The 25,330-nt window shown below is 36.9% G+C and overlaps 1 protein-coding gene across 1 annotated transcript in view; it reads right to left on the reverse strand.

Moving 5' to 3' along the window:
• tyw1 (tRNA-yW synthesizing protein 1 homolog) overlaps positions 1-24,989 on the reverse strand; it is a 55,074-nt gene extending 30,085 nt beyond the window's left edge. The window contains exons 1-11 of the mRNA XM_084127401.1: positions 24,777-24,989; positions 24,283-24,413; positions 24,036-24,170; positions 23,831-23,932; positions 22,017-22,211; positions 21,664-21,942; positions 20,283-20,402; positions 13,327-13,459; positions 6,524-6,576; positions 6,271-6,389; positions 693-802 (exon numbers count right to left, since the gene is read on the reverse strand). Of these exons, the coding sequence (XP_083983527.1) occupies positions 693-802; positions 6,271-6,389; positions 6,524-6,576; positions 13,327-13,459; positions 20,283-20,402; positions 21,664-21,942; positions 22,017-22,211; positions 23,831-23,932; positions 24,036-24,170; positions 24,283-24,413; positions 24,777-24,837 (1,438 nt within the window). The 5' untranslated portion in view covers positions 24,838-24,989. The remainder of the gene's footprint in view (positions 1-692; positions 803-6,270; positions 6,390-6,523; positions 6,577-13,326; positions 13,460-20,282; positions 20,403-21,663; positions 21,943-22,016; positions 22,212-23,830; positions 23,933-24,035; positions 24,171-24,282; positions 24,414-24,776) is intronic.
• Positions 24,990-25,330: the final 341 nt, after the last annotated feature.

Raw genomic sequence — 25,330 nt, forward strand, 5'->3', positions numbered from 1 at the left:
TCTCAACTGTTGCTTTACAAATTAAGTCTGTAACGCCCTTTCCATCTGATCTCGGCCTGTCAAACTAATCCAGCCACAAACACAGTCTCCTTATTGCTGCTGAAAGCTGATGGATCCAGTACTGATCTGATGCAGCATATGGTGAAGAAAGTGACAGGGTGCAAATGAATAAATTAGACCCAGTCGAACTGCACTTAGAGCCTGTCCTGTTACAGCTTTCTGCAAACCGTAGTGACAGCTAAATATACCCCAGTGTCTGTTGGACAATCTCTGAAACCGGGAGGGTTTTCAAAGACGTCAATAGTGTTGTCACACAATGTTTGAATAGCTTCCAACTGGATTTGTGCCTCTGAGGAAAAGGATTTAAATAAAACAAAAGTTATTTCTGTACAATTACAGTGTAAAGGGCTATTAACAGCAGGTGTGAATTTTCTGCTCAGGTTTTTTGGCACAACATGATTTCTGGAGAATACATTCACCTGCATACCAAAAACTAACACAGACCAGAAAATTCACAGACAACTTTTGTCATTTATTCACATGAAACTAGGTGTGAGGTGAGATGTTAAATACACCGTGGCCAATTAGTGTTTTTACTAATGCAGTGGCCTTTTAATCCTTCGTTGTTTGTTTAAAGGCAGCAGGAGAGGTTAGCTGAAGGTAACGGACAGTGGAGCTCCGGGAGCCATTACCTCTGAATTGCCGAATCATGTTCCTGTGGTTCTCCATGGCCTCCTGAATGATCTTCTCGGCCGGGTCCATTTTCCAGCGCCACTCTGTTCCCACTGGGTTGGTGTGGTGTCTGTTCAGAGAGAATGAAAGAGGACAGCTCCTGTCAGCACGGCACCGTCACAGCATTACACGTCCTGGACCGCAGTCTCATTCCCCTGAGAACAACACCTGCACCCCCACTGCCTGCAAATTAGCATCCTGTGACCCTTTCAACAACTCTCACATCACATAAAAGGGCATAAATGCCAGGCAGTGTGGCTTTACTTCCTTCCCGTGCCATAAATAGCAACAGGAGATGTGAAAATGCTGGATGTGACGCCATATTCCTCACTTCACCAGGGGAAGAGCCAAATCCTATTATGAGGATGTGCAAAACTACATTTTTAAAATGGACAAGTCAGTGGGTTGTCTGAATAACTAGCCCACAAGCAGACAGTTTTTTTTCCAGTATGTTTTTAGTTGCAAGCTTATAGAGTTGAGAATCAGAAAGTACAACTAAATAAATGCTCATATATGTGTGTGTGTGTGTGTGTGTGTGTGTGTGTGTGTGTGTGTGTGTGTGTGTGTGTGTGTATGTGTATGTGTATGTGTGTGTATGTATGTATGTATATATATATATATATATATATATATATATATATATATATATATATATATATATATATATATATATATGTATATGTATATGTATATATATATATATATATATATATATATATATATATATATATATATATATATATATAAAAACACACATACATACATATACAGACCCTTTCCAAAAACTTAGAATATCATGCAGGGTTTTTCCTACATTGAAAATTTTTTGGCGGCGGCCAAAACGATTTTTTGTCCCGCCAAAGCCTTATTTGATCTGTAATTGGGTTTTGTGTGTGAAGCAGGCTACTGACGGAGTGACGGAGAGAACGATCACAGCGCCCCACCCCCGCGCGCGCACTCTCCGTCTTCAGCTGTCTTTGCTCTCTCCCTCGCATCAAAATCAACTGATCCTAAAGGTCGGAAGACCGAATCCATGTTTCACATGGTGCATTCGGAGAATATTTTTGCTGAATTAGCGCTGGGTGTGAATTGCAGTCAAAAAAAAGTTGCCTTATCTTCTCTTCCAACTTGTGACAAGCATTCCGCACATGCAGCTGACATAACTTTAAATAAACGCAAAAATTAATAAATAAATAAATCTATCCAGTTTGAAGTGGTTTAGGGGTGTGCGATATGACGATTTTTGATCGTGGATGATTAAAATGTCTAACGTTACACTGCTTTTGAAGAAATATCGTAGAATCGTGCATTATATCTGTTCTGGCGCCTCTGTCCCAACATAACGTACTGAACAACGCGACGCATATTCACATAAAATGTTATTGCATGTGCTTTTTAATGCCTTGTCGGTTAAACTTTTAATTCGCGTGCTGATGCGCTGTCCTAACGTGTGTGTTCCTCAGCGCATGCATGTGAAGCTCACATGCACTAAAAGCTTGTCTACCAGCGCCTGGATACTGGACTAAGTTATCTTTCGAGTCGTATTGTGCTTATACTACACACAAGGTTTACATAAACAAAGTCGGTTATGTCTAAAGTGAAAGCATACTTGATAAAATTGAGAGAAAATCTGCTTGTCAATGCGTGTATATTAGACGCGGCGCGCGCAGCTCTTAAAGAGACAGTAGTTATAGTAAACACGCTGCCGCTTGTCCTTAAAGGGATAGTTCACCCAAAAATTAAAATTATCTCATCATTTACGCACTCTAATGTTGTTCCAATCCTGTATTCATTTCCTTCTAATATTTTCTAATATTTTTCTAATATTAATATTTTGAAGAATGTGGCTATCCAAACAGTAGCTGGTCCCCATTGACTTCCATAGGAGAAAAATACACTGGGGTACATCAACTGTTTGGTTACCCACATTATTCCAAATAACATATTTTCAACAGAAGAAAGAAACTTATTCGAGTTTAAAACAACTTGAGAGAGTAAATTATGACAATTAGATTTTTTAGGAGAACTATTCCTTTAATGTTAATAAAACAACAAAATGCAAAGCGAAAATCACTCACTGCTCTTGACTGATAACTTTAATAGTAGCTTTAATAAGTATCAATGTATAATTTATACAGTGAAGTCTGTTTTGTTTTATTTTCATATTTGTTCATTTAATTACTTTCTTCAATGCTACTGTTAAATGCACCTACTGTAGCTGAAAACATAAAGCACTGTTTATTTAATTTGTATATTAAGTTGTGTATGTGTAATGGGTATCTTTGATCTTAATATTTAATAACAAAGAAAATAATGACAAATATTTTTATATTATATAAAAATATCTTCGCCCCTGTCTGACATTTTGTTTTTGTTTTTGTTACCTAAGGCTTTGTTTTTAAAATATGGACATTATTTTGGCTGTAATGCTCAGTCACAAAATAGTAAAACCAACATAAAAAAGAATTGTGATAAAATCGTGAATCGTGATTTTCCTGAATAAAAAAAAAAAAATTGTGACATGATATTTTTTGGCATATCGCCCACCAAATATTAACAACGAGGAACAAAAGAAACAAACATCAAGGTATAGATATAAAATAAATTGTAATCGCTTTCTTTTACTATCTAGCCTGACAGTGATCGTTTTTTCATGAATAAATAGGATAAGAAAAAAAAAAATCACAAACTGTTTCTTTGTATTTATTTTAAATTTAACATGTATTGTCAATATTGGGCTTGCGGATCATGTGGGTACTAGGGTACTCTTTGCTGTGTGTGGATGACCATGTCGGTCAGCCACCACCGAAGACCAATTTTGACCCAGGAAAAACCCTGTCATGGAAAAGTTTATTTCCATAATTCCATTCAAAATGTTAAACTTCCATAGATTATAGATTCAGGGCCCACAACTTAAACGATTTCAAGTAGTTTATTTGTACATAATTTGGGCTTCCAGCTCATAAAACCCACGAAAACAGGATTTCAAAAAATTAGAATATTACATGAAATCACACAGTAATTACACAGTAATACCATGGTCATTGAACCAGTTTTTGGTTCTTTTGGCAGTGTGGGCAGGTGCAAATCCTGCTGGAAAATGAAGGAAGCATGAAGTGCTCTAAAATGTCCTGGTAGACGGCTGCGTTGACTCTAACATGGATTTAATAAAGCACAGTGGACCAAAGTCCTCTTTTCTGATGAGAGCAAATTTTGCATCTCATTTGGAAACCAAGGTCCCAGAGTCTGGAGGAAGAATGGAGAGGCACACAATCCAAGATGCTTGAAGTCCAGTGTGAAGTTTCCACAGTCTGTGTTGGTTTGGGGAGCCATGTCATCGGCTGGTGTTGGTCCACTGTGCTGTCCACTCAACGCAGCCGTCTACCAGGACATTTTCAGAGCACTTCATGCTTCCTTCATTTTCCAGCAGGATTTGCACCTGCCCACACTGCCAAAATAACCAAAACCTGGTTCAATGACCATGGTATCACTGTGTAATTACTGTGTGATTTCATGTAATATTCAAATTTTTTGAAATCCTGTTTTCGTGGGTTTTTTGAGCTGGAAGCCCAAATTATGTACAAATAAACAACTAAATACTTGAAATCGTTTAAGTTGTGGGCCCTGAATCTATAATCTATGGAAGTTTAACGTTTTGAATGGAATTATGGAAATAAATAAACTTTTCCATGATATTCTAATTTTTTGGAAAGGGTCTGTATATACACACACAATATAATATATACATAGTACATATTATATAAACAGCACTAATATTATACTGTGTATATATTTATATATAGGAATAAGGCATTATATATTACCACCAAAACAGTATAAAAAAATGTATTAAATTAATAAATATTACTATTAATATTAATAATACCAAGAAACAAAAACAAATGACGTCCAAGACAAGTAAATACCTACAGCAATTCCTGGTCTTATCAATAGCAATCAACAGGCTTGATCTTTTTGCCCTCTTGCCTTTATCAAGATGGGCTTCTGGGCTGAATGCAGCTGTTTGAGATGGGTTCAAGAGCTTTTACTCTAATGCCTTTGCTCAGTTTCAGGCGATGCCACCTAAATTATCCAGCCCATCCACATGAAGAGGCCTCTTCAGACTCATAATTTCAAGTGCCACTTTTAACTAAATTACTCGCCTAACACGAAGTAAAATATTTCCATCACATTCCATGAAAGCGGAGGACTAAACAACTTATGCATTTTGAAACTTCTTCAGCACATATATTTGCATTATGTCATTAACTGTGTGGCATTTGAGGATTGGCACAGCATGTGGCAACGAAACGGATGGAAAATTTGATTAGCGCAACGCTCTGAGTCACAGCGGCACAACAAAACAACCCACAATGCCAAAAACTAGATCCGATTCACTGCTCATACACAAGGGCATAAAAATAGTTCACTGACAATCTCAAGACGATGATTTTTCTTCATAATGCCCCATAATGCCTTTAAAATCAGCTGATTCAATTAAAAAATAGGATGGGAAAAATGATTTACTCAACAGCAGGATCAAAGTCTCTCTGAGACGCCCTCAATCTGCTGTGTTAATCTGACAGCGCAACTCAAACTACAGACACAGAAGTTGGTTTTTGTGCATTGGAGGCTGTCCCAGTATGTCCTAACCCAGAGCTGTAGGACATGACAGTGTCCTGTTAGTTTATGGGTGGATGTTTGTGTCAGGCTGACAGGCTCACAGTGACGACTTTAAATCAAGTCCATCTCTGTCAGCAAGCAGCTTTAAGCTGGGCTGTACCTTAAGGCAACTAAGGGTCACACACAGTGGAAATCATCCCAAATACAATCTTTAGATTGCTGATGCTCTTTGACAGCTCTTCCCCCCACATAAAACCTCACAGCCAATGACAGGAATATTGAACACTACCTTCTTTCCACAAGTGTCACTATGAATCAGCAGTGCTGCATCTACCGTTGCACTTATAATTTATTCAGATGGACATCACAGCTGTTTGGTCAGGCATCTCTCACATAATACGGGCTGATATTTTGAATGACAATTGACAAAAGTATGACTTTTTAACCTTTAACCCATTTTTTTTTTTCACTTTATAATAGGTTTCTTTAAGTACTTGAGTCAAAAAAAGTACTTAAGTACAATGTACTTGTGTTCATGTTGTATAAAAAACACATTTGCTGCTATTGAGGTGGTATACGGAAAATGTTAGGGACAGGTTTGGTGGTATGGGTAGGTTTAAGGATGAGATAAGGTGTAAAGGAAGGGTCAACAGTGTAACTATAGATGCAATTACAGAAGTTAATTAAAGCTGTAATTACATGCAGGTGCAATGTGAAAACATGTATTTACACAATAAGTGCATTGTATCAAATGATTCATTTAAATGTTATTACACAGTAGTGGAAGTGGATATTTTTTAATATAAAAATGGACGAGTTACACACCCAATATTAAATACTTGGTTAAGGGTTTGTTGAAACCCCAAATATGAGCAATAATAGATTATTTTAGTTTTTTTACAAATCTTCTCCTACCTCCAGCAGAAAACACATTTGTTGGCACAGGCCAGGCTCGGCGTGGTCTCCATACATCGATGCGATTCAATCCCGTAGAAGGTGTGTTTATAGCAGCCTCCTCTCCCTCTCAGCATTGACTAACAAAAAAGGGGCAACATTGGTTTAATTTATAAAAAGAAAATCTGTTCCTGCCTGGAAAGATTGTGCTGCTTTAAAAAAGAAACTTGCTAAAGAGCCTTGATAACAAATCAATAGAAGGAAACAAACCTACCTTAGTCCAACGACACAGTTTCACCCCGGAGTGACTTCCTATTAGTTTATACCCTACAGACCACAAAAAATAAAGATCAGATGGAATCAAGGCATGCAGAGATTAGCAAGTTTTCTGAGTACTGATTGAGCTACATATCCTCAAAAGACAAAAAGAATCTTACACTGCCTTTAAGCACAGAAATCAAATCCAAAACACTTAGTATTTTAAATGCCAGCAGCTACTGGATTAGTCACCAACATGTTTGAGATTAGAGGTAGGAAATTTCACTAATATGGTTGGCCTGTTGTCAGGAAAAATTAATTATTGCTAACAATTATTGATCATTATACCATTTTAAAATGTTTTTTTTTATTATTATTTTCATGTCATGGTCAAAAACAAATAAATTACCAATATTATAAATCTATACTACTATAAAGTAAATGATTTATACAAATGAATTTAGGCATCACAGTGTTATAATGCACAGTATGAAAAAAAGTGCGCATACTGTTCTTTTGAACTTTCTATTCATCAAATCTTAAGTGAAATCAACACTGATAATAATAGGAAATGTTTCTTGAGCAGCAAATCAGCATAGTTTGAAAATGTATGTTAAAACATCAACAGTATTTTCAAACACAAATGCACATTAAAGTGGAAATACAATGGAATGAAGGATTTTTTTCCTTTTTTTGTGTATAATTTGTACTATGTGAATATAAGAGCAATTTCTACAAACATTTTTAAAATCTAATCTGCAACTTTCAAAAATCATTGTATTGACCTCACAACCATAAGCACATTTTTATGACAAATCATCATAACACAGCTTAAAACAGCAGTATTTAATACGTTGTGTTAGAGATGGTATAGAAGGCAATGCAAATAGGGAGCCTAAAAGAAAAGGAAAAGAAATGGTGCATTTATAAATGTACACTCTGTACTAGCACAAGGATTTTTCATTTTATAGTTTGCACAGGATCTTAAACATCTAGCAGGACAAATGCCAGAAATTTTCCAACAAAGCTCCTCAATACATCTCAGCAGGCTGAAAGGCCAAATGTGCTTAAGTCTGCCCATTTCTAAACTCCATAGCCTCATTCTCCTACAACTGCGCTGCGTCCCCTTGGGGAATCCGACTCGATTTAGACTTTTAATCCACATGTAAGGGCCATCACTGGGGCAACCATCACTCCCTATAGCAGTCTTAAAGTCCCCCTGTGGTGAAAATTAAGTTTTTAATGTTGTTTATATGTCTATGTGGTGTTTTTAATGTGGTTTAAAACAAACCATGTGCAAAATCATAAGTCAACACCATTGCTGAGAATTTTCTCCTTAATACTACAGTGAACTAAAGACAGTCTTAAAAACACGTTTTACCAATCACGTCAATGTGCGGGAGGGCTTTAGCATATCACCTATGCCATGAAGAAAGGGAGTCTTCAAGAGAAGCCAGGTTACCCTGGTATTTTTTCCCTTGATGTGGGAAATCGGGTAGATTTAGCAATATAGCGGGTGTGTGATGAATTATATGCCTTTCTCCACTGATGTTTTAAGTTTTTCGAAGCGTTTCTAATGATGCTGATTGTTAGAAGCTAGCGGTTTGACTTTGAGATGGCGAACGAGAACATGGTTTGTGTAACATTAGCAACACATTATTAGCTGTTTGATAGTCAAGCAAAAGGCTAATCATATTAATTACAGTTATGTGTCCGACGTTGTAAAGAGTGATACCATTGTGCAGAGTTTACCTTAGTAAATTGGCCGAGCGAATCTCTGAGCTGATGCAGGGCTAATTAGCATATTCATGGATACACGTATACTAAATGAAGCAAGGGTGTAGAGTTACATTCAAGCTATTTTAAGGCATGAAGACATTTTTTACACAGGCAAAACCTTTAAATATGTAATTTTGGTGATCAATGATGAGTTTTACGGGATAAAATTATTGACTACAGGGGGACTTTAATAAAACCGTAGAATATAAAGTCATCGCTCTGTGCTGAAAGGGCTGTTAGAGTTCACAACACAACTAAACGAGACTTCCTGTTGGAAGAGAACCAAACCGCTCTCAAAAACCACTTAGCACTGCATTGATAGTTCTACCAAAATGTTTAATTGTCATAATTTGTGATGCATACAGACCTAAATAAATCATTATTCACCAAACATTATATTTGTCTCAAGACCAACAAGGACTAGTTTTTGTCCATTTTGGGATTAATAAATTACCATCCACTGTATACAGACAAAAAAAAATATTTTGTGTTTGATGAAAGAAAGAAGAAAATGTGGTCGGGGTGAGTATTTTTAGTGAGTTATTTCTCTCTTTTTCACAATTTCTCTCTACGTGCATACAGGAGTGTCAGTGGTAAGAAAAGCAGAAGGAAAGAAGCTCCATACTAATGATCTCAATCTCCCTCTCCCATGTTCATTAGCTAAACTCCACATCAAACACATGTTCTTGTCTTTTATGTCTGCAAATAGCTCACTGGGGCTGAGGATGTAAGGGAGGTGTTCGCTCGTCTCTCTCTGAAGAACTGCATCTGTTTGGATAGAGCCGGGATCAGAGAGCAGGTTTGGTTTCAGCTGTGAAGTGCTCGGTATTTGGGTAGCTGGAAGCCGAGACATGCTGAATCTTCACATCATGAGTATTCATGTGTATAGAAACTGTGAAGCACTAACATCAGTGACACATCAGTGAGCCTTAAAAAAAAACTGAGTTTACAGCCAGGTGATATAGCTAAAATGATTATACTTTGAGATTTCCAGCCTTTTGATCAGGTCATCTTTTAAAATCACAGTATTTATAATGAATTTGAAATGGTTCTTCATTTATTCTATTATTTTGAGCAAAATGCTGAAAGAAATCTAAATTAATACAAGGAAGAATTAATATATTTTGCTTAGATGCACCAATATATGACTCACGAATAGTGATATTTAGTGACATTTTTAACAAGAACGATAAATGTAAAATACCACAATAGATGTCTATAAACATTTCTGAATGATGCCTTTAAGTCGAAAATAGCAAGTAGCAAAATTAACCATTTAAACTGATTCATATAAATTAATTAAACAGTTTAATTTATTTTTTTATTTATTTTGTTTTGTAATTTAATTTTAATCGTAATTGTAATGCTAAATGCTCTCATACTTGCAAGTCATGAAAATCAACATGAAACGGTTCTAAGGTGAAGGATTTGTAATAAAGTAATAAAATTAAACCTAAATAAGAAGTTAAGAACTAACACAATTGTGGAGAAAATTAAACCTCAATACATGCTTGGAACAGAAGTGGGTGATGTTCATCATTAAGAGTATCTAGACTTACCACAATAATATTCCCCCAAATACATTGCCATAATCATTACAGAAATTTTAAACTTAATTTAATTACTAATTAAACTATTGGAAAGACCTTAAGGCATCATTATTTACAACAACAGCCTAAAACAATGACTTAAATAACTTAATCCATTTAGCCTAGCCTAATAGCCAAAAGCTATTAAACCATTATATCAGCACAGGTGATTTAGAGGCAAATTACCTACATTTCGATGAAGAAAAACATTTTCTTTGGAGTAACATTCACAATAAGACCAGGAGTGTGTTATAGTAAATGGGGTTAATTTGGAGTTAAACCTATAACAAGTCCTATTCAAATTTGAGGATAAATTAGTGACTACTTGTGACAATATATCCATGAAGAGGAGTTCTGTCCATATTAAATAGGTTTCATCGATCAAGGTTAACCAGACGTAAACAAGGGCTCAGTTCATGCAGAGTCTGCCAGTCACTAGATATGCAACATTTCCTCATAATTTAGTCCCTCAAAGGACCATAGGAAGCTGACAGGAGCAAAAACGTCCATCACACTGATGACGAAAAGCACCAAAACAGAACTTCACAAGATCAATGACGCACTGCTATGGTATGATCTTAGTTTCATTACCTCAGGTTTTCATTTCAAGCTGTTATTTATGGCGTGAGGTGAATGAGGAGGAATTTCAAGGCTTTGACTTCCACCGGCCTCAATCACTCTGACCAAACACATTTGCCCTCTTTTTCTGCTCTGGCTGCTGTATTTCTTCTGCTGTTAACGGAAATGACTTAAAACAATCTTAGGAGTTCTTTAGCACTCTCCCTCATTCATCTTTAAAATCATCGCTAATAATGCCGGAGGGAATCATTTCAGTTTATCATTAAAAGAGCAAAAATAACAGCGAGCGAGAGGAGGTTACCAGTCAGCCCCTCAGGAAATGAGTGTTATATAATCTCACATCAGAACCTTCTCTAGACTGCAGGCAAGATCAGCTAAATTACACACATTAGTTTGTGCGTTCACAGTTCCAAACTCAACTTGTGTTACACTCAACAAAAACAAACCACCATGAGGTCACTTCATTTAGGGTGACTCGAACGATGAAATGTCTAGGTTATATTTTCTTCCAAAAAAAACAAAAAAAAAACAACAACAAAAAAACAATTTTAATAGTCTTAGGCTGTAATATGTAAATAAACACCTACTATGGGATTTAGAAATATATAAATAATATGATACAAAAACCCCTCTCTACATATCTGTTTTAATCACTCTGTCAGTTTATTTTGTGTGAATAACAAACAGACTGCGCATTTATTTTCTTATATACGATACGATAAGCCACTAACAATTTTCATGTTATGGCAGACAACAGATAAATGGCTGATATTAATTATGAAAATTTTTTCACTAAAAAATAAAATCAATCATTTTACTGTGAACGCTACAAGTGAATTTACACCTTTACAACATCAATGTGCAGTATGAAAGGTGGATATTCAGTTTGAGATTTCATAAAGATTATATTTAACTGTTATAAAATTATTTGTTTTAAGAGATCTACTTAGTATTACATTTGCTGTCATCTAAATGTAAAAAGGGAAATGAGAATGCACAAATATCGATAAATAGATCGATAAAAAAAAAAAAAAAAAAAAAAAAAAGTAACTGAAATGGTACCAACGGCATCCCTAATCGAAATTATGTAGTTATGCGAGAGAAATTAAACTTGCAAAAATGTTACTGCAGAATGCTGATATTGAACAATTAAAATGAAGTATTCCAGACAGCTGTGTACCAGAACAACTTATTTGTTCCTTATACATTTTGGGTAAGAAATGACGTGGACACATTCTTGACAGGTTGGGTGAAATTCCCCTTACAACACACTGCGTTACCAATGAAACGGGATAATATTAGCTCAATGCGTGTCTTATACTGTGAAGATCTCTTGAATGCGAGTTTGCAATATCAAGCATGTTAAACTAACACATTGCCGCAAGCACAGTGGACACTGATTGGTAGTACACACAACCTTGGTGGAAATGCGAGCGCCGGCCAGCCTCTGGTGTGCAGTGTGTGTATGCGGCTGGAGGCAGGTTGGTCTAATGCAGGGTGTGGAGCTAAAAACTCAAGGGAACTCCAGCAGCAGGAGGGAGTAATTGGGCTTTGCTGCATCATTAAGCTCCGTTAGGCACAGTCACACCATCAGAGGCTCCATCAGAAACCAGACGACAGGGGTGAAATATGTAGTGCACAAGAGGAGAAAACTTTTTAGCTCCACAGCCAGTTTATTAATAACAAACATGAGAGTGCTTACGGAAAGCAAAAACTGTCAAAAGTGTGAGAAACAATCATAAATTAAACTAGGTTTACAATAACGGGGTGACACACTGTCAGCGCCAAGGACCTAATTATTACCATCAGGGCCCTGGCAATTTTTTTGTTTTTTGTTTTATAGATGAAACAACCATCTCAGATGTACTCAATTAAAGCAGCTAGCAAAGCAGGAAACAACTGTCCATCATCAGGGATGGAGTAAACAGTGAGGAGCTTGTGTAACTTGTGTGCTTAAACTGATATAAAGAAGCTGCAGCTGTCAAACTTGCAGAGCTAGTATAATTTTAATAGCGAGAGTTTTCATTAGTGGTGGACCACTATTACTCATATTTTAGGTTGTAGATCTGAACAAACCCTAACCACAAGTCTTGCAGACTCCGCAATTTGTGCTATAGACATGACATCAAAACAGCCATTACTCCAGTTTTCAGTGTCTCGTTTTGAAATCATTCTAATATTTTGATTTGCTGCTCAAGAAACATTTCTTATGTTTAATATCTGTGTGGAAACCGTCATACTTTCTTTGATGAATAGCAGGTTCAAAAGAACAGCATTTATTTGAAATAGAAATCTTTTGTAACCTTATAAATGTCTTTAGTGTCACTTTTGATAAATTGTGTTGCGTCGTTTTATTAATTTCTTAATAAAAAATTGCTGATCCCAAACTTTAGTGCAACGTGATAAAATGTCCAAAAAAGTTATAGATTTTTTTTTTACATTAAGTGGAAGTGAAATTTGATTCACGCAGTGAAATTCAAGAAAAAAATTTAATTAATTTAAAAAAAAGTAATAGAGGGATTTGCAAGCTAAAACCTACGAACACAAACAACAAACAAAACAACAGGAAAAGAAAAATAACGGCACATCTACCACACACAATAACTAAACATTATAGTGGTGAGTACTGCATGTAAATATTGCATGAAAACCAACCACATTATTACTGTAAAAAAAAAAAAAATGTAAATATAACATGAACAGTATAGAATGTACAAGCTAAAAAGACATTCAAATTTTCATTAGAGAAGCAGAACGATGAAAAGAAGTGTGTGCTTGCGCAGATCTCCACTCTACAACAACTTTCATTTCTGTCACAGACATCTTTCTATGCGTGAGTGAATACCACATGTGGGTTAAGGTCATGCTGTACCTTGTTTAGTCAGAGCATCTCTCAAGGCAGGAGTGATCATCTCTCTCCGCTCCTCCTCTGACTCGCTCTTCCTCACTCCATTCTGCTTTGACAGCTTCACCCCCTGGGCTTCCTCTTCGTCTCCTTCCATCCTCTGCAGCACATATAATCACAAAGAAAAAAAAAAGTCACATATTGAAAAAAAAAAAAAAAAAAAGTCATTCATAGTTACACAACCAATGGCGGTGCGTCAGTGGAACAAAATAAGTCTGAACCTTCTCAAAATATGCTTCAATATGTACATAACTAAAGAGATCAAATTAACTCTTGTTTTATTCAATTTGCTTACTAATGTGCATAACTCAGAGATATGATTTTTCAGTCTGGCAGCCCAGGTGAGTTTTAATCACTGTACCAATACCTTGAGGTCGATCATTCAGCCAACAACACTGAAAATACATCTTACCAAAACATTTCAGTGGGGAAAATAAAAACTTACAACACAGCCTTTGAAACAGACTGTACTTTGATGCAGATGAGAAAGTGGCTGTGAGGGATTAAGTAAATATTATGCTTAACCTTCCTACATCTTTCCTCTATTACGCCTGTTTCACACTAGACGCACAGGCAGCGCAGAAGCTGTACGTATGCTGAGCAGGAGCAGCAGGAGCCCATTTTATTTTCAAACTGGCTGCGTTTGTCACGCGCAGCTGAACCGCGGCTTGTGCACTGCAAATACAGTCGAGTATCGCCCATTGTGCCACCTTTTTCAGGTGTTCTCCTTCGACCACTGTCTGTGCAGCATACTCTGCTGCGATGCGACCATGTTCCCCCTTTTTTTTTGTGTGTTAACTATTTTGTCCAAAAGCAATGCACTGTGGCTTTAATTCAGTGCGAGCAACGCAGCAAATACAGACTCGGCGGCGAAAGCCCGGCTTATAGTTCCTGCTTCTTTTCCCTAAATATTACTATTCCATATTTCTTCCCAAGTATATATATTATGTCGGTATTTGCTATTTTTTCCACACTAAAAGGTCAGACAGTCTGGTTTTCAGTTTCAGACACTGTGATTCAAAGGTGCAGCACTGTATGTGGCAGATGAAGGGAATAATCATTCTAAGCTGAACTCCATAGTAAATGCTCTTGCCCTGACAGCAAGTACATTCAAAGGATCTGTATGAAATGTGCAGTACGTAAAACACTGTCAGAACAATTAATTAATAAAAAACACCAATTTATCACTGTAAGGCACAGTTTGTGCTCTTACCATGACCTAGATATATCAATATTTTCAAACCTTTATGATATAATATAATATAATATAATATATCCTTTTCAGCCTGTTCTAAACAATGTTCTTTCAAACTGCAATGTTCATGTAAACAAATAGGCACTTAAACAGGCGCTTCCTTCTGATATTCATTTTCCTACCAGTGGCACGTCTCCGCCCCATCGTCTCTGCCTTGCTTGATTTGTGCTCTTGGACAAAACTTTGAGGTCCCTCAACATCTGGTCTGAGACTGGTGCTAAACCTGCTGCGTTTCAGTGTTTGTGTGACTTTGTTCCAGAGTACACAATGTCCCTTGAGCAAAATCCAACAGTAAGAGCGGGTGGAAGGCACCAGGTGGGGTTGGGTTGAGAAGCGGACATTATGCCCTTTCACAGCGAGATCTGTCGTGGAACTGGCACGCACAACGTAGAGTTGACTAGGCTGTAACCGCCGGCTATCTGCACCCCTCCTCTTTCAGACTGGCAGAACTGAAGCAGCTCTCTTTAGCTGGAAACGCTCCATTTCCCACAAACCACCCATGCAAGTGACAGCGGCGATGCAGGCAGTGGACCTGCAGAGTTCAGGCTGAGCAGCTGACACATTAAGACTGACAGCAAATGACAACAACAAGCCGATCCGACTGCCGCCCGTCCCACACGGGCTGATGTGGCCGCGGGACAATACCCATTCATGAGCAGTTATCTCAATTTCCACCTTGCTAATACTACACAGTGAAAACACTGCCTCAATCCACACATGCACTAAGCCTATGCATGACATTGAAATGTGTGCTTTAATATAGATGTATATATTAATCTGCAAATACTCAGTGGACTACAAGAATAATGTCTCACATGAGCTTTAAAGGAACAGTTCAACTAAAAATAAAAATACTGTCATTTACTTACCCTCATGTCATTCCAAACCTGAATGTTATGAAAAAGAGGATTTTTGGAGAATTGTCACAACTTTTACAGTTGCATGAAAAGACTTGTTCGACGAGTCTTCAAATAAAATGATCAAATAATTTTGTTTCACAGAATAAAGAAATGTATACAGGTTTTTAGCAAAATAAGGATGAGCGTGAATTTTCATTTTTGGGTGAACTATTCCTTTAACACGAAAAGTAAGAGGCTCTTAGGCAGTGGCTATTGATTTTAGGAGTGGGAGTGAGTCTATACTCCGGTTATTACTAAATTGGATAATGGAAACGAGTCAACAGCCACTTATTTGGTTTATTAAGGATAGGGACAATCTCAATTGTAGAAATAAGGGCCGTGCAGAATATATCACCTATACTTTTGGCCCAGTTTCCTAGGAGAGAAACTAATAATAATAATAAATAAATAGCCATGTATGTAATAAAATATATAATAAAAAAATGTGTGTGTGTATATATATAACTGAATGAACAGCAATGTATGTTTTAAAGGAATTGATAATTTGCATTAAATTGATCAAACATGACATTTATAATGTTACAACAGATATCCATTTCAAATAAACACTGTTCTAACATAAAATGTTTCTTTAGCAACAAATCAGAATATTAAAATGATTTCTGAAGTATCATGTGACACTGACGACTGGAGTAATGATTCTGAAAACCACCACAGGAATTACATTTTAAAATATATTACAAAAGAAAACAGTTATTTTAAATTGTAATACTTTTTTACAACATTACCAATTTTACTTTTAATCAAAAAAATGCAGCCCTGGTAAACGGAAGAGACACACATAGATGGCCTTTAAGGGGGTCTTTAAAGGTGCAAATTCTTCCACTAGCAGCCCCATATGAACATTTTTTTCTAAAAGGTTTCTGCCACTGGTAGAACAAACCTTCTCAAAACTCATGCCAGTGTTTGAGCCAAATGTAACCCACATCATGCCACTCCAAGCAATGCAGAAACTGCCACAGAGTCATACACACAAGCCTATGAATGGATTACATGTCATCTATTCACCTCAAACTGGGATGACCAATTATTTTAAAATAAACTCATAAATAGAAATTATTTTCTTTTTATATGAAAAAATATCACAACTAAAGCAGTGCAGATCATCAGGAATGCAAGGTCAGGAGTCTGCATTAGTAAAGCCAAGATACAATATGTCTCTGATGCCATCTGGAGCCAAAGCGGAGTAATTCTTCACCCGCAAGACCCATATCTACTTAATCTAGACACTCTGTATTTCAAAACAATTGTCATTATTCCAGTGTCATTAATACATAATTATTCACCACTAAGAATGTGAATTATGCATGCATCTAATTATGTCTTGCATATTATATAATATGAAATAATATGCTGAGAAAATTTACATTAATGTAAGAACCCTTTCAAAATGTATTCACTGCTCTTAAATGACAAAAATGATAAACTACAGCAAAATCAAAGAGAGAGCAGAGCAGATGACCAACTGATAGATGCATCATGTCACCAGAGTATTAAAGTAATGGTGTGTTTCTCCTCCGGGTTAAAGGCGCAACTGCTCTGGGAGAGCGTGAAGATGAAAAACTCAGAGCTAAACAAACCAGTTTAGCTAGATCAACATAAGAGTCCCAGTGGCATTTGCTGAACATAAGGGTTATTAGAGGTTTGTGACTTTTGGTTGAGCATTGACTCACACAAACAGTAGAAGCTAGACAATACTTCTGTCAATAAACTAGAAACAAAATTTAAGTGTCTTATGTTAAGCTAAATATGCAGAAACAAGTGGCATACTGTGGCGTTATCAAAACTTGCATCATCAAATTAAATCATCCCGACCAGCCTGACACAGGAACACTGGCTCAACCAATGGTGCGAGTTTGGAGTGAGACTATCTGATTGGCTGACTAATGGCAGATGGGATGAGCATTCAGAAAACCTCTGGATATTCTTGCAAATCTGTTTTGTGACAATGACACAGAAAGGACACACTTCACCTCTCAGACATGAAATTCCTAATGCATCGAACTTCTAACATGAAGGTTCTAAAGTACAGCAATATATTCAGAAATAAACGCATACAGAGAAACATTTTATCCATTATCATTTGACTGGACCTCAGATGATTACCTATATTGCTGGTTATTTTTTTAGCCTGGCCATACAGACTTGGTTAAGAGGGAAAGTCATTACGATCATTTCGATGAAATTGATTTTTTCTCTTTGAAATAACAATGAATCATTCACAATATAACCAGAAACCTCACCTTCTATCATTTCCACGCAATTTGCTAAAAATGACAATAAACCTAACTGACTTAGTCCAATTTTAATTTAATGATGTCTTTAAATTTAACTATTTGGGCTCCCAATTAATTAAAAGTAAAGTTTAAAATCAAATAAACTACTCTACTTCAAATAATCAAATTAAGTGAAAAAATTGCTGAGTGCCCAAATTAAAATATTACTCTAAGATAAGCACATTTTTGGATTGTTGCAGTTCTCCATTCACATGCATCAAATTTACCTAAGGATCTTTGGCCGCTGCATCAGTCTTGAGCCATAAGCTCAGTGTTTTTAAGGGTGTTTTCACATACACATGCAAATGAACCAAACCCAGCTCAGTTACAGTGAACCAGCATGGGAACTAGCTGCAAGTGAACTTAGTGTTTTTTTTCACAATGTAATTGGACTTAAACGTTCAGTAAGCGATTTCTAAAAACGCTGTTGAAAGTGGATCGGACCGAGCACAACAACAGCCAATCAGCAGTAGAGGGCGTGTCCACTCATGATGGGGGAGGAGAGAGCGAGCAAGCAGGAGATTTGAAGAAAGAATGTAGAAAGTGTAGAAAGAGAGATGGCTGAGAGACATTACAAAAGAAAAAAGCTCAGAGGAATTTCACTAGGCAAGAGCTTTAGCACCCGACAGTTAATTTTAGAAATGTTTTTAACACTGTAGAGACTGAAGCGGGAAGGCCTGAAAACAGATGCAGAGGTTTCTTTGTTTCTGCTCCATACGCGAGTAATACGTGAGTTTTGAGAATGTGTTGCTGGTGACTGACAAAGAACTTTTGCTTCTGTTGTGTACTGTATGTTCATGTTTTGCTCTTCCTTGTTGTTCGTTCATCATCTTCACTTTATTTTTTGCAAAGCTTTATTTTGCTTCGCTTCTGTTATGATAAAGAGACATCCACGCTTGCATTGCATGTTCGTGCATTTTGGGGGCGGAGAAATGAAGGGAGGGATGTGTTTGTTTGGGTTGATTTCAAATATCAACTGTGTTCAATGATGATTCTCAGAAATCGTTTACTGCACCTTTAAAACGGGACTAAATGGAACCACAAAAGGACCCAAAGGAAAAATGTAAGGAAAAGTATGGTTCGTTTGTGGGTCCTTTTAGGGGGTCTGAGATAATTTGGGGTGTTTGCATATTCATATTATATCAGCCTGAGACCACTTGAGGTGCTCAAACAAACAAGTTACATCAAAAGTTCAAAGTACTTCAACTTTGTAAAATGTTTCTCAAAAATCCCAGCATTCCGCTGTAGTCTCAATGTTTCTGAACACAAATGCTTTAATTTTTGATAACCAATTGTACTACAATAATTAAACTGACAGCCTAAGTAAATAAATCAATAATGCTTTTAAATTCATCAGGATTTTTCATATCCCCCTCCTGTAATTGTCTGCCAGCATAGACAAATTCATAGCTTCTGGGATTTCATTTGATCTATGTATCGGGAACATCACAATCGACTGATTGCTTGAGAAGCAAACCACATTTCCAAACACATCTTCTGAATCCGTTTAAACATGCATCCAATCCTGAATGCATCCATAAAGGGATCTTACTGGATTAAAAGGGGGTTGGGATCTTCTCGGCTCTAGCGTTCACAGCCTCTCTGTTGCGAATAGGATGCGAGAGTGTGCATATGCGCGTGCATGGGAAGATTTGTCTGCGCTTCGGTCTCATGAATCACTCCTGCGCACAGGCCTGTAGAGTGGGCGTCAGTGATCACAGTTCACGGTTATGCAAGTCCTCTCAGCGCCTGCTGGAGCTGCTGTCTGCTGTAGCAAACCATCTGCCACTCAGTCTCCTTCAATGGAGCCACTGCCGATGACTCTCCAGCACTCTGTCCTTTTAAAGGAAGAGTTCACCTAACTCTGTCATTATTTACTCACCCTCACGTCAGTCCAAAACCGCTCGTTGTAAAAAAAAAAAAATTGTCCAACCCAAGTATAAATTTGAAGCATCTTCAAGCAGCTCTTGCCACACAACGACAGCTCATAGAGATTACGTCATGCTCCAAAATAGTACCTTCATAGCGGTCCATACTAATTGTAGGCTATATTCCAAGTCCTCTGAAGCCAAACGATAGATTTGCGTAAGGAAAAGATAGAAATTTAAAGGGATAGTTCACCAAAAAGTGGAAATTCTGTCATTTACTTACCCTCATGTCGTTCCAAACCCATAAGACTTTTGTTCATCTTTGAAACTAAAATGAAGATATTTGAAATGAAACTCTAGAGATTTCTGCCCCACCATTAAAGCAACACTAAGGAACTTTTCTTCTTCGGTCGCCCTACAGGTTGGAAACGGAATTGTCCATTACCGCTGTCGTAAATAATTTCGTAAATAATAATTTACTTTGGCGAGTAAATATAGACAGTATTTTCATTTTTGGGTGAACTATCCCTTTAAACCCCTACTAAACGGCCTCTGATAGAGCACAAAATGTGAGTAGACAGAGTGGAGCTGGTTCTGTTTTTACCTTGGCTTTCTTCATACGATTCATCACATTCCCAAGGTCCTCCATGTCAATGACGGAGCCATGAGACTTCTCTTCCTCAGCGGAGGACTCCGCATCACTGCTGGACTCCATCAGCTCCTCCTGAAAAACAAACAAGAAAAAAATCATTTAAACTTCTCTCAGAAGCATATTGATAGATTTTATCCAGCAGGATTTGGTTGGATCAAAAGTGGGATGTAATATTATTTGTTAAAATTTTAAGTCACTACTACAATACTAGGTGTGTTCCGGGTGTTGGTGTGATGTCAATAGAGCCCTCTATGACTGTGTTTACACCTGGTATTAAGTTGTGTTTTAATACCAGGGTCTACAATGTTTTGAGCTTGTCCACTTTCGACCACTTCCAGAGGTAGTCGAAAACGCATTCGACCGGATTGCTTTCGTAGTGTAAACGCTCATGTGGTCAAATGTGTTCAGTTCGTCTATTCTCCGTCTACTGACTTAATGCATGAACATTACCCTAACCCTTACTTGTCTTTTAGACTTAAAAAGATCTGAAAAAAAAAACAAAAAAAAACATTCATTTACCCGACCATAGACCCTCCACTTGAAGAAATCAGGACAGAAGAGGTTGAAAGTGGACAAAAGAGACACCAGGTGTAAACGGATATGCGTCTCCCTCGTCTACTTGTGATCTGACCGACCAAAACGCATCTTAATAGCAGGTGTAAACAGGGCCTATGATATTTTAGTCTCAACTCCCACCTTCTATAGATTTTAGAAATGTGGTTCTGGTCCAGATAAATGTAACTAATGATGGCATAGGGATGCTGAGTTAAATTATTCTGAATGTTAAAATATATTTTTCTAATCTTCTATGACTCGTAACTATGTCTACGATAAAATATGAACAAATGCTTTGCTTGAATTGATAGCTGTGAATTTTATTAGTTAGAATTACTTATGATTGCATAAAGCTGAATTAAATAACTTTGATTAATAAAGTGCATTATAATAGACTTGTAAACAAACAGGGATGCACTCTGTTTATTTGCAGACAAATTAGGTAGTAACAGTCAGTTACTTCATTGTTTGACTCTCTAATCAGTAGAAACGCAGGCGTGAAAACCTGAACAATTTCAGTGGAAAAGGGGGAAAAATTGGAATTAAAGGAGCTTAACTTTATGAGAACAAAGTTTCCAAAAGGTAAAATATATGAGTGGGACATCTAAAAGAATAACATTTCCTCAGAAGTCTGTAATGTCACCCCTGCTGTTCAGATCCCATTTACAAGAGTGCACCACAGACTGCAGAGGAACAATCTGCTCTCTGGGTGTGCAGTGCGAGAGCAGTTACCATGACTACATGTGTTCAAAGACATCAGAGAGGAGGGCTGGCTTGCCTCAGAGTTGTTCTTCTCAGCGAGCGAGCGACTGTCCTCTGCCTCCTCCTTATGTTTCTTCTTATTCTTGCAGCTGCTCTTCTTGCACTTGCCAGAGCAGGCTTTCTTCTCCCCTTTGGCCAGGGCCTGCAGCCGGCTCAGTAACTTCAATTTCCAGGCCTGAAAGTCGGCCTGCACGCTGCCGTGTCGGCTCTTCACCACGTTGCAGTCGCCTTCTCCTCTGGTCATGATCCGTGCGGCACTCAGCATCCACAGCCACTTATCCATGTTCTTACTGACCTGAAAACAGAAAATATATTTAGTGCAAGATTCAGGCAACACAATCCAGATGCTAAAATGCAGGCGTGACTCACGGTGTTGTAATGGCCCACATAAACTGAGTTCCCCAGCCCAAAGACGGCATATCTCATTCCCTTCAGGTATGTTTTCCCATATCGGAAGTCGGTGGACGCTTCCTCAAGCCATTTGCAGAACCATTCGGCGCTCTCTGTGGGCTGTCCGTCAGTAAATGTGGCCACCAGGAAAACACAGATCATCTTGCTTGTACACTAGAGAAGAATGATATGGGAGCATGAAGACATCTCTGAGATGGACAAGAGAGATTACCAAACACTAAATGGGTGAACTGGGTATTATTTCCCTAAAATCAAAAGAAAAACATTTGTATTACAAATCACTATAACTATATTTTATATTTGTATAAATATCATTTATAAAGGACCTTTTGACATTTTAATGACAATTAAAACTTAAACACAAATTTTCATTTTTTTTGTGTGAAAAATGTATAATACAATAATTAAAATTCTCTGCCTGGACACAACGATTATTTTTTTGTTTTTGTTTTTTTGAATAAATGAAATTCAGTACAACAGATACTGCCATGATGTGTACTTTTTAAAGGAGAACTCCGGTAAATTTTAACAATGAGCTCATTTTTTTGTAAATTTGGAGTGCTGTCAGTAAACCTCGACCGACAATCGACTACTGTGGACTTCGACCGAAAACAGGAAGTAAATACAGGTATGTGCGCTGGCTGAATTAACATCACTTTTATTCATATCTTTCACATCTACTGCAGTCAGATTCACCATGTTCACTCTGAAGGAATCACTCACATGACCTGTGCACTTGTAATGACACATCAAGGATGTTAAGAGGCTAAAAGCAGGTTTAAAACTTGCCCCATTGAAGTCAACAGGGTGCAAATTTTAAAAAGAGGATAACACGGTGTAGGCAACACCGATTTTTGTCGTTGTTCTCTGTACTGACAGCACTCCAAATTTACAAAAAAATTAGCTCAATGTTAAAATTGACCGGAGTTCTCCTTTAATGGCACTTCAATTCGAATTATGAAAATTTGAACGTTTTTCTCCCACGGCATTACGGTAGACTACATACAATTGTTATAAAATTTTATCGTAATGGTATTACAGTAAGCTTAGTTTAATTTATCCAAAATACTTAATTATTTTTTTTTTTTTTTTTTTTTTGGGTAAAATATTATCTGGACTTTTCTTGACCATTTTTGAGATTTACCTAATGTTACGCAAACATCATGAATAAACCATGATCTATCACTTATAATGCTACATAACTGCTGGAAGGAAAACAACTGGGGTCTTTTAGACTATGAGCTGTCCTGTGATGGATGGATTCAGCTCAACTATGCACTGATTCAGAGTGTGAGAAGGAACAAATTTAAATTCAATCAAAAAAAACTTTTTAGAAGCAGTTGTGTTTTTTTCCTTTATCTGGCAGTACAGAAGTCATTTAAGAACACTTAAATTAAATTATGATATTTTGCTCTTTACACTCTTGAGATTTAATTATTTAAGTTCTAGTGAGATAAAACACTGGTCAATCTTTTTTACATTCCGCTCAGGGAGAAGTATTGCGATTAACTGCCAGCCTTAATATCAATATTTCCTTTAAATGTTAGTGTTGTAAGTGGTAATTAAAAGATATGAAGCTCCCAGTAATTCCTATTATATTCTTCATTCCTAAAGAGATATTCTTATCATAAAGTCGTGACAAAACCTCAAGTTTAAATAATCCTTTTCTACTACCTCAAAGTTGAAAATGATCCACCTGTCTGAAATGCAGTATGGGACCCGTCCAGCACATTTTGGGCAGTGAAATAACACTGAAAACAAGCTATGCTCACCTCCTCAGCCAGCCTGTCATCTGGGTCATACTCTTTCATATCTATAACCTCACACTGGATCCCCTGAGTGCTGACGTCTTCAGCAAGCTCTTTTGCAAACCCCTAAGCAAAGTTAAGAATAGTAAACCAAACATTGGCATGTAATTCTTTGAAATAGGCCATTTCACGAAAATAATAATAATAATTTTATTTATACTGTATATACCTTTGCTGTTCCTGTTTGTGATCCATAGAAGACTTTGACCCCAGAAACATGAATGACCTTTTCTTTTACAGGTGAATTTTCGTGTTTTTTTGCAGACTTATATGGCCATGGATTTACAGGGTTGACCGTTTTTGTCTATAAAAGAAAAAGACAATGTTATGTTGTACGTTCATTATAAACTACAAGGCAAAACCTAACAAAGACTTTAAGTAGCAGAGAATCTTTAAGCGTAAACACACTTAATTACCTTTTTGAAAAGCATGTTGACAATACACCAGACTCCTATGAGAACAGCAGCAGTAGTGTACACATAAAACCTGTTCTGCCACACAGACAGCAGGTAACTCTCAGTGAAATCCCAAACATCATTCAAAGCACCTGTGAATGCAAGAAAATACAATTTGCGCAAACTAATAGCACTTGACCTATCGGGAATGATGTAAGCACACAATAAGCAACATTAGTTGTTAGACAATCGTTATGGAACGGCTGTGTCTCAAAACCTAGTACGCCTCCTACCTAAACACCATTGTTTACCATTATAGCCGCGTTAAAAAACGCCGAGACTGGTAAGGAAGGTAGGGAGCTCACTAGGTTTTGACACTAAGCCTAACCATGCGAAAATAAGTGCATGTGCATACTAGAACATGGCTACACTGTTATATATGATTAACAGTTTAATTTAACTCATATTATATGGGTTATTATTAGCCATGCGTTTCAAAATAAACCTAACGTTACCTTGCAAATCAGCGCCGAATGTAGAATACACCAAACTCGAAAACACCGCTAAAAACAACATTTTCTGTTGTCTATCGAACAGGACAGTACTGTTTATAAATATATAACACCAGCCAGCCAAATATCTAAGTTAATTTGTCGCGTATAAATATCTGGCTCACTTTACGGCTGCACGCCGAAGGACGCCGCCATATTGTTATGACAAGAATGCTGGGAAAATGAGGTCATCTCAGGTCATTTAACTCCGCAAGTGAGCATTCACTGTTTTAATTTTTTAATCATAATAATACGTATATAATTTATTTGAATCATGTAATAAAAAAATCATTAATATTATTATTACTAGGCTACTACTAATACTCCTACAACAATTATTGTTGTTGTTGTTGTTGTTGTTGTTGTTGTTATGATCATCCACGTGAGTCTTCATTGGTTGAATCAATTATAATAATATGCATTTAATTTGTTTATATCATATAAATAAATAAATACATACATACATAAATATATAAATGACAATAAATAAATGAATAAAGCACTATTATTATTGTTGT

Source organism: Abramis brama (genome assembly GCF_963993115.1).
Source record: "Abramis brama genome assembly, chromosome: 10".
NCBI lineage: Eukaryota > Metazoa > Chordata > Actinopteri > Cypriniformes > Leuciscidae > Abramis > Abramis brama.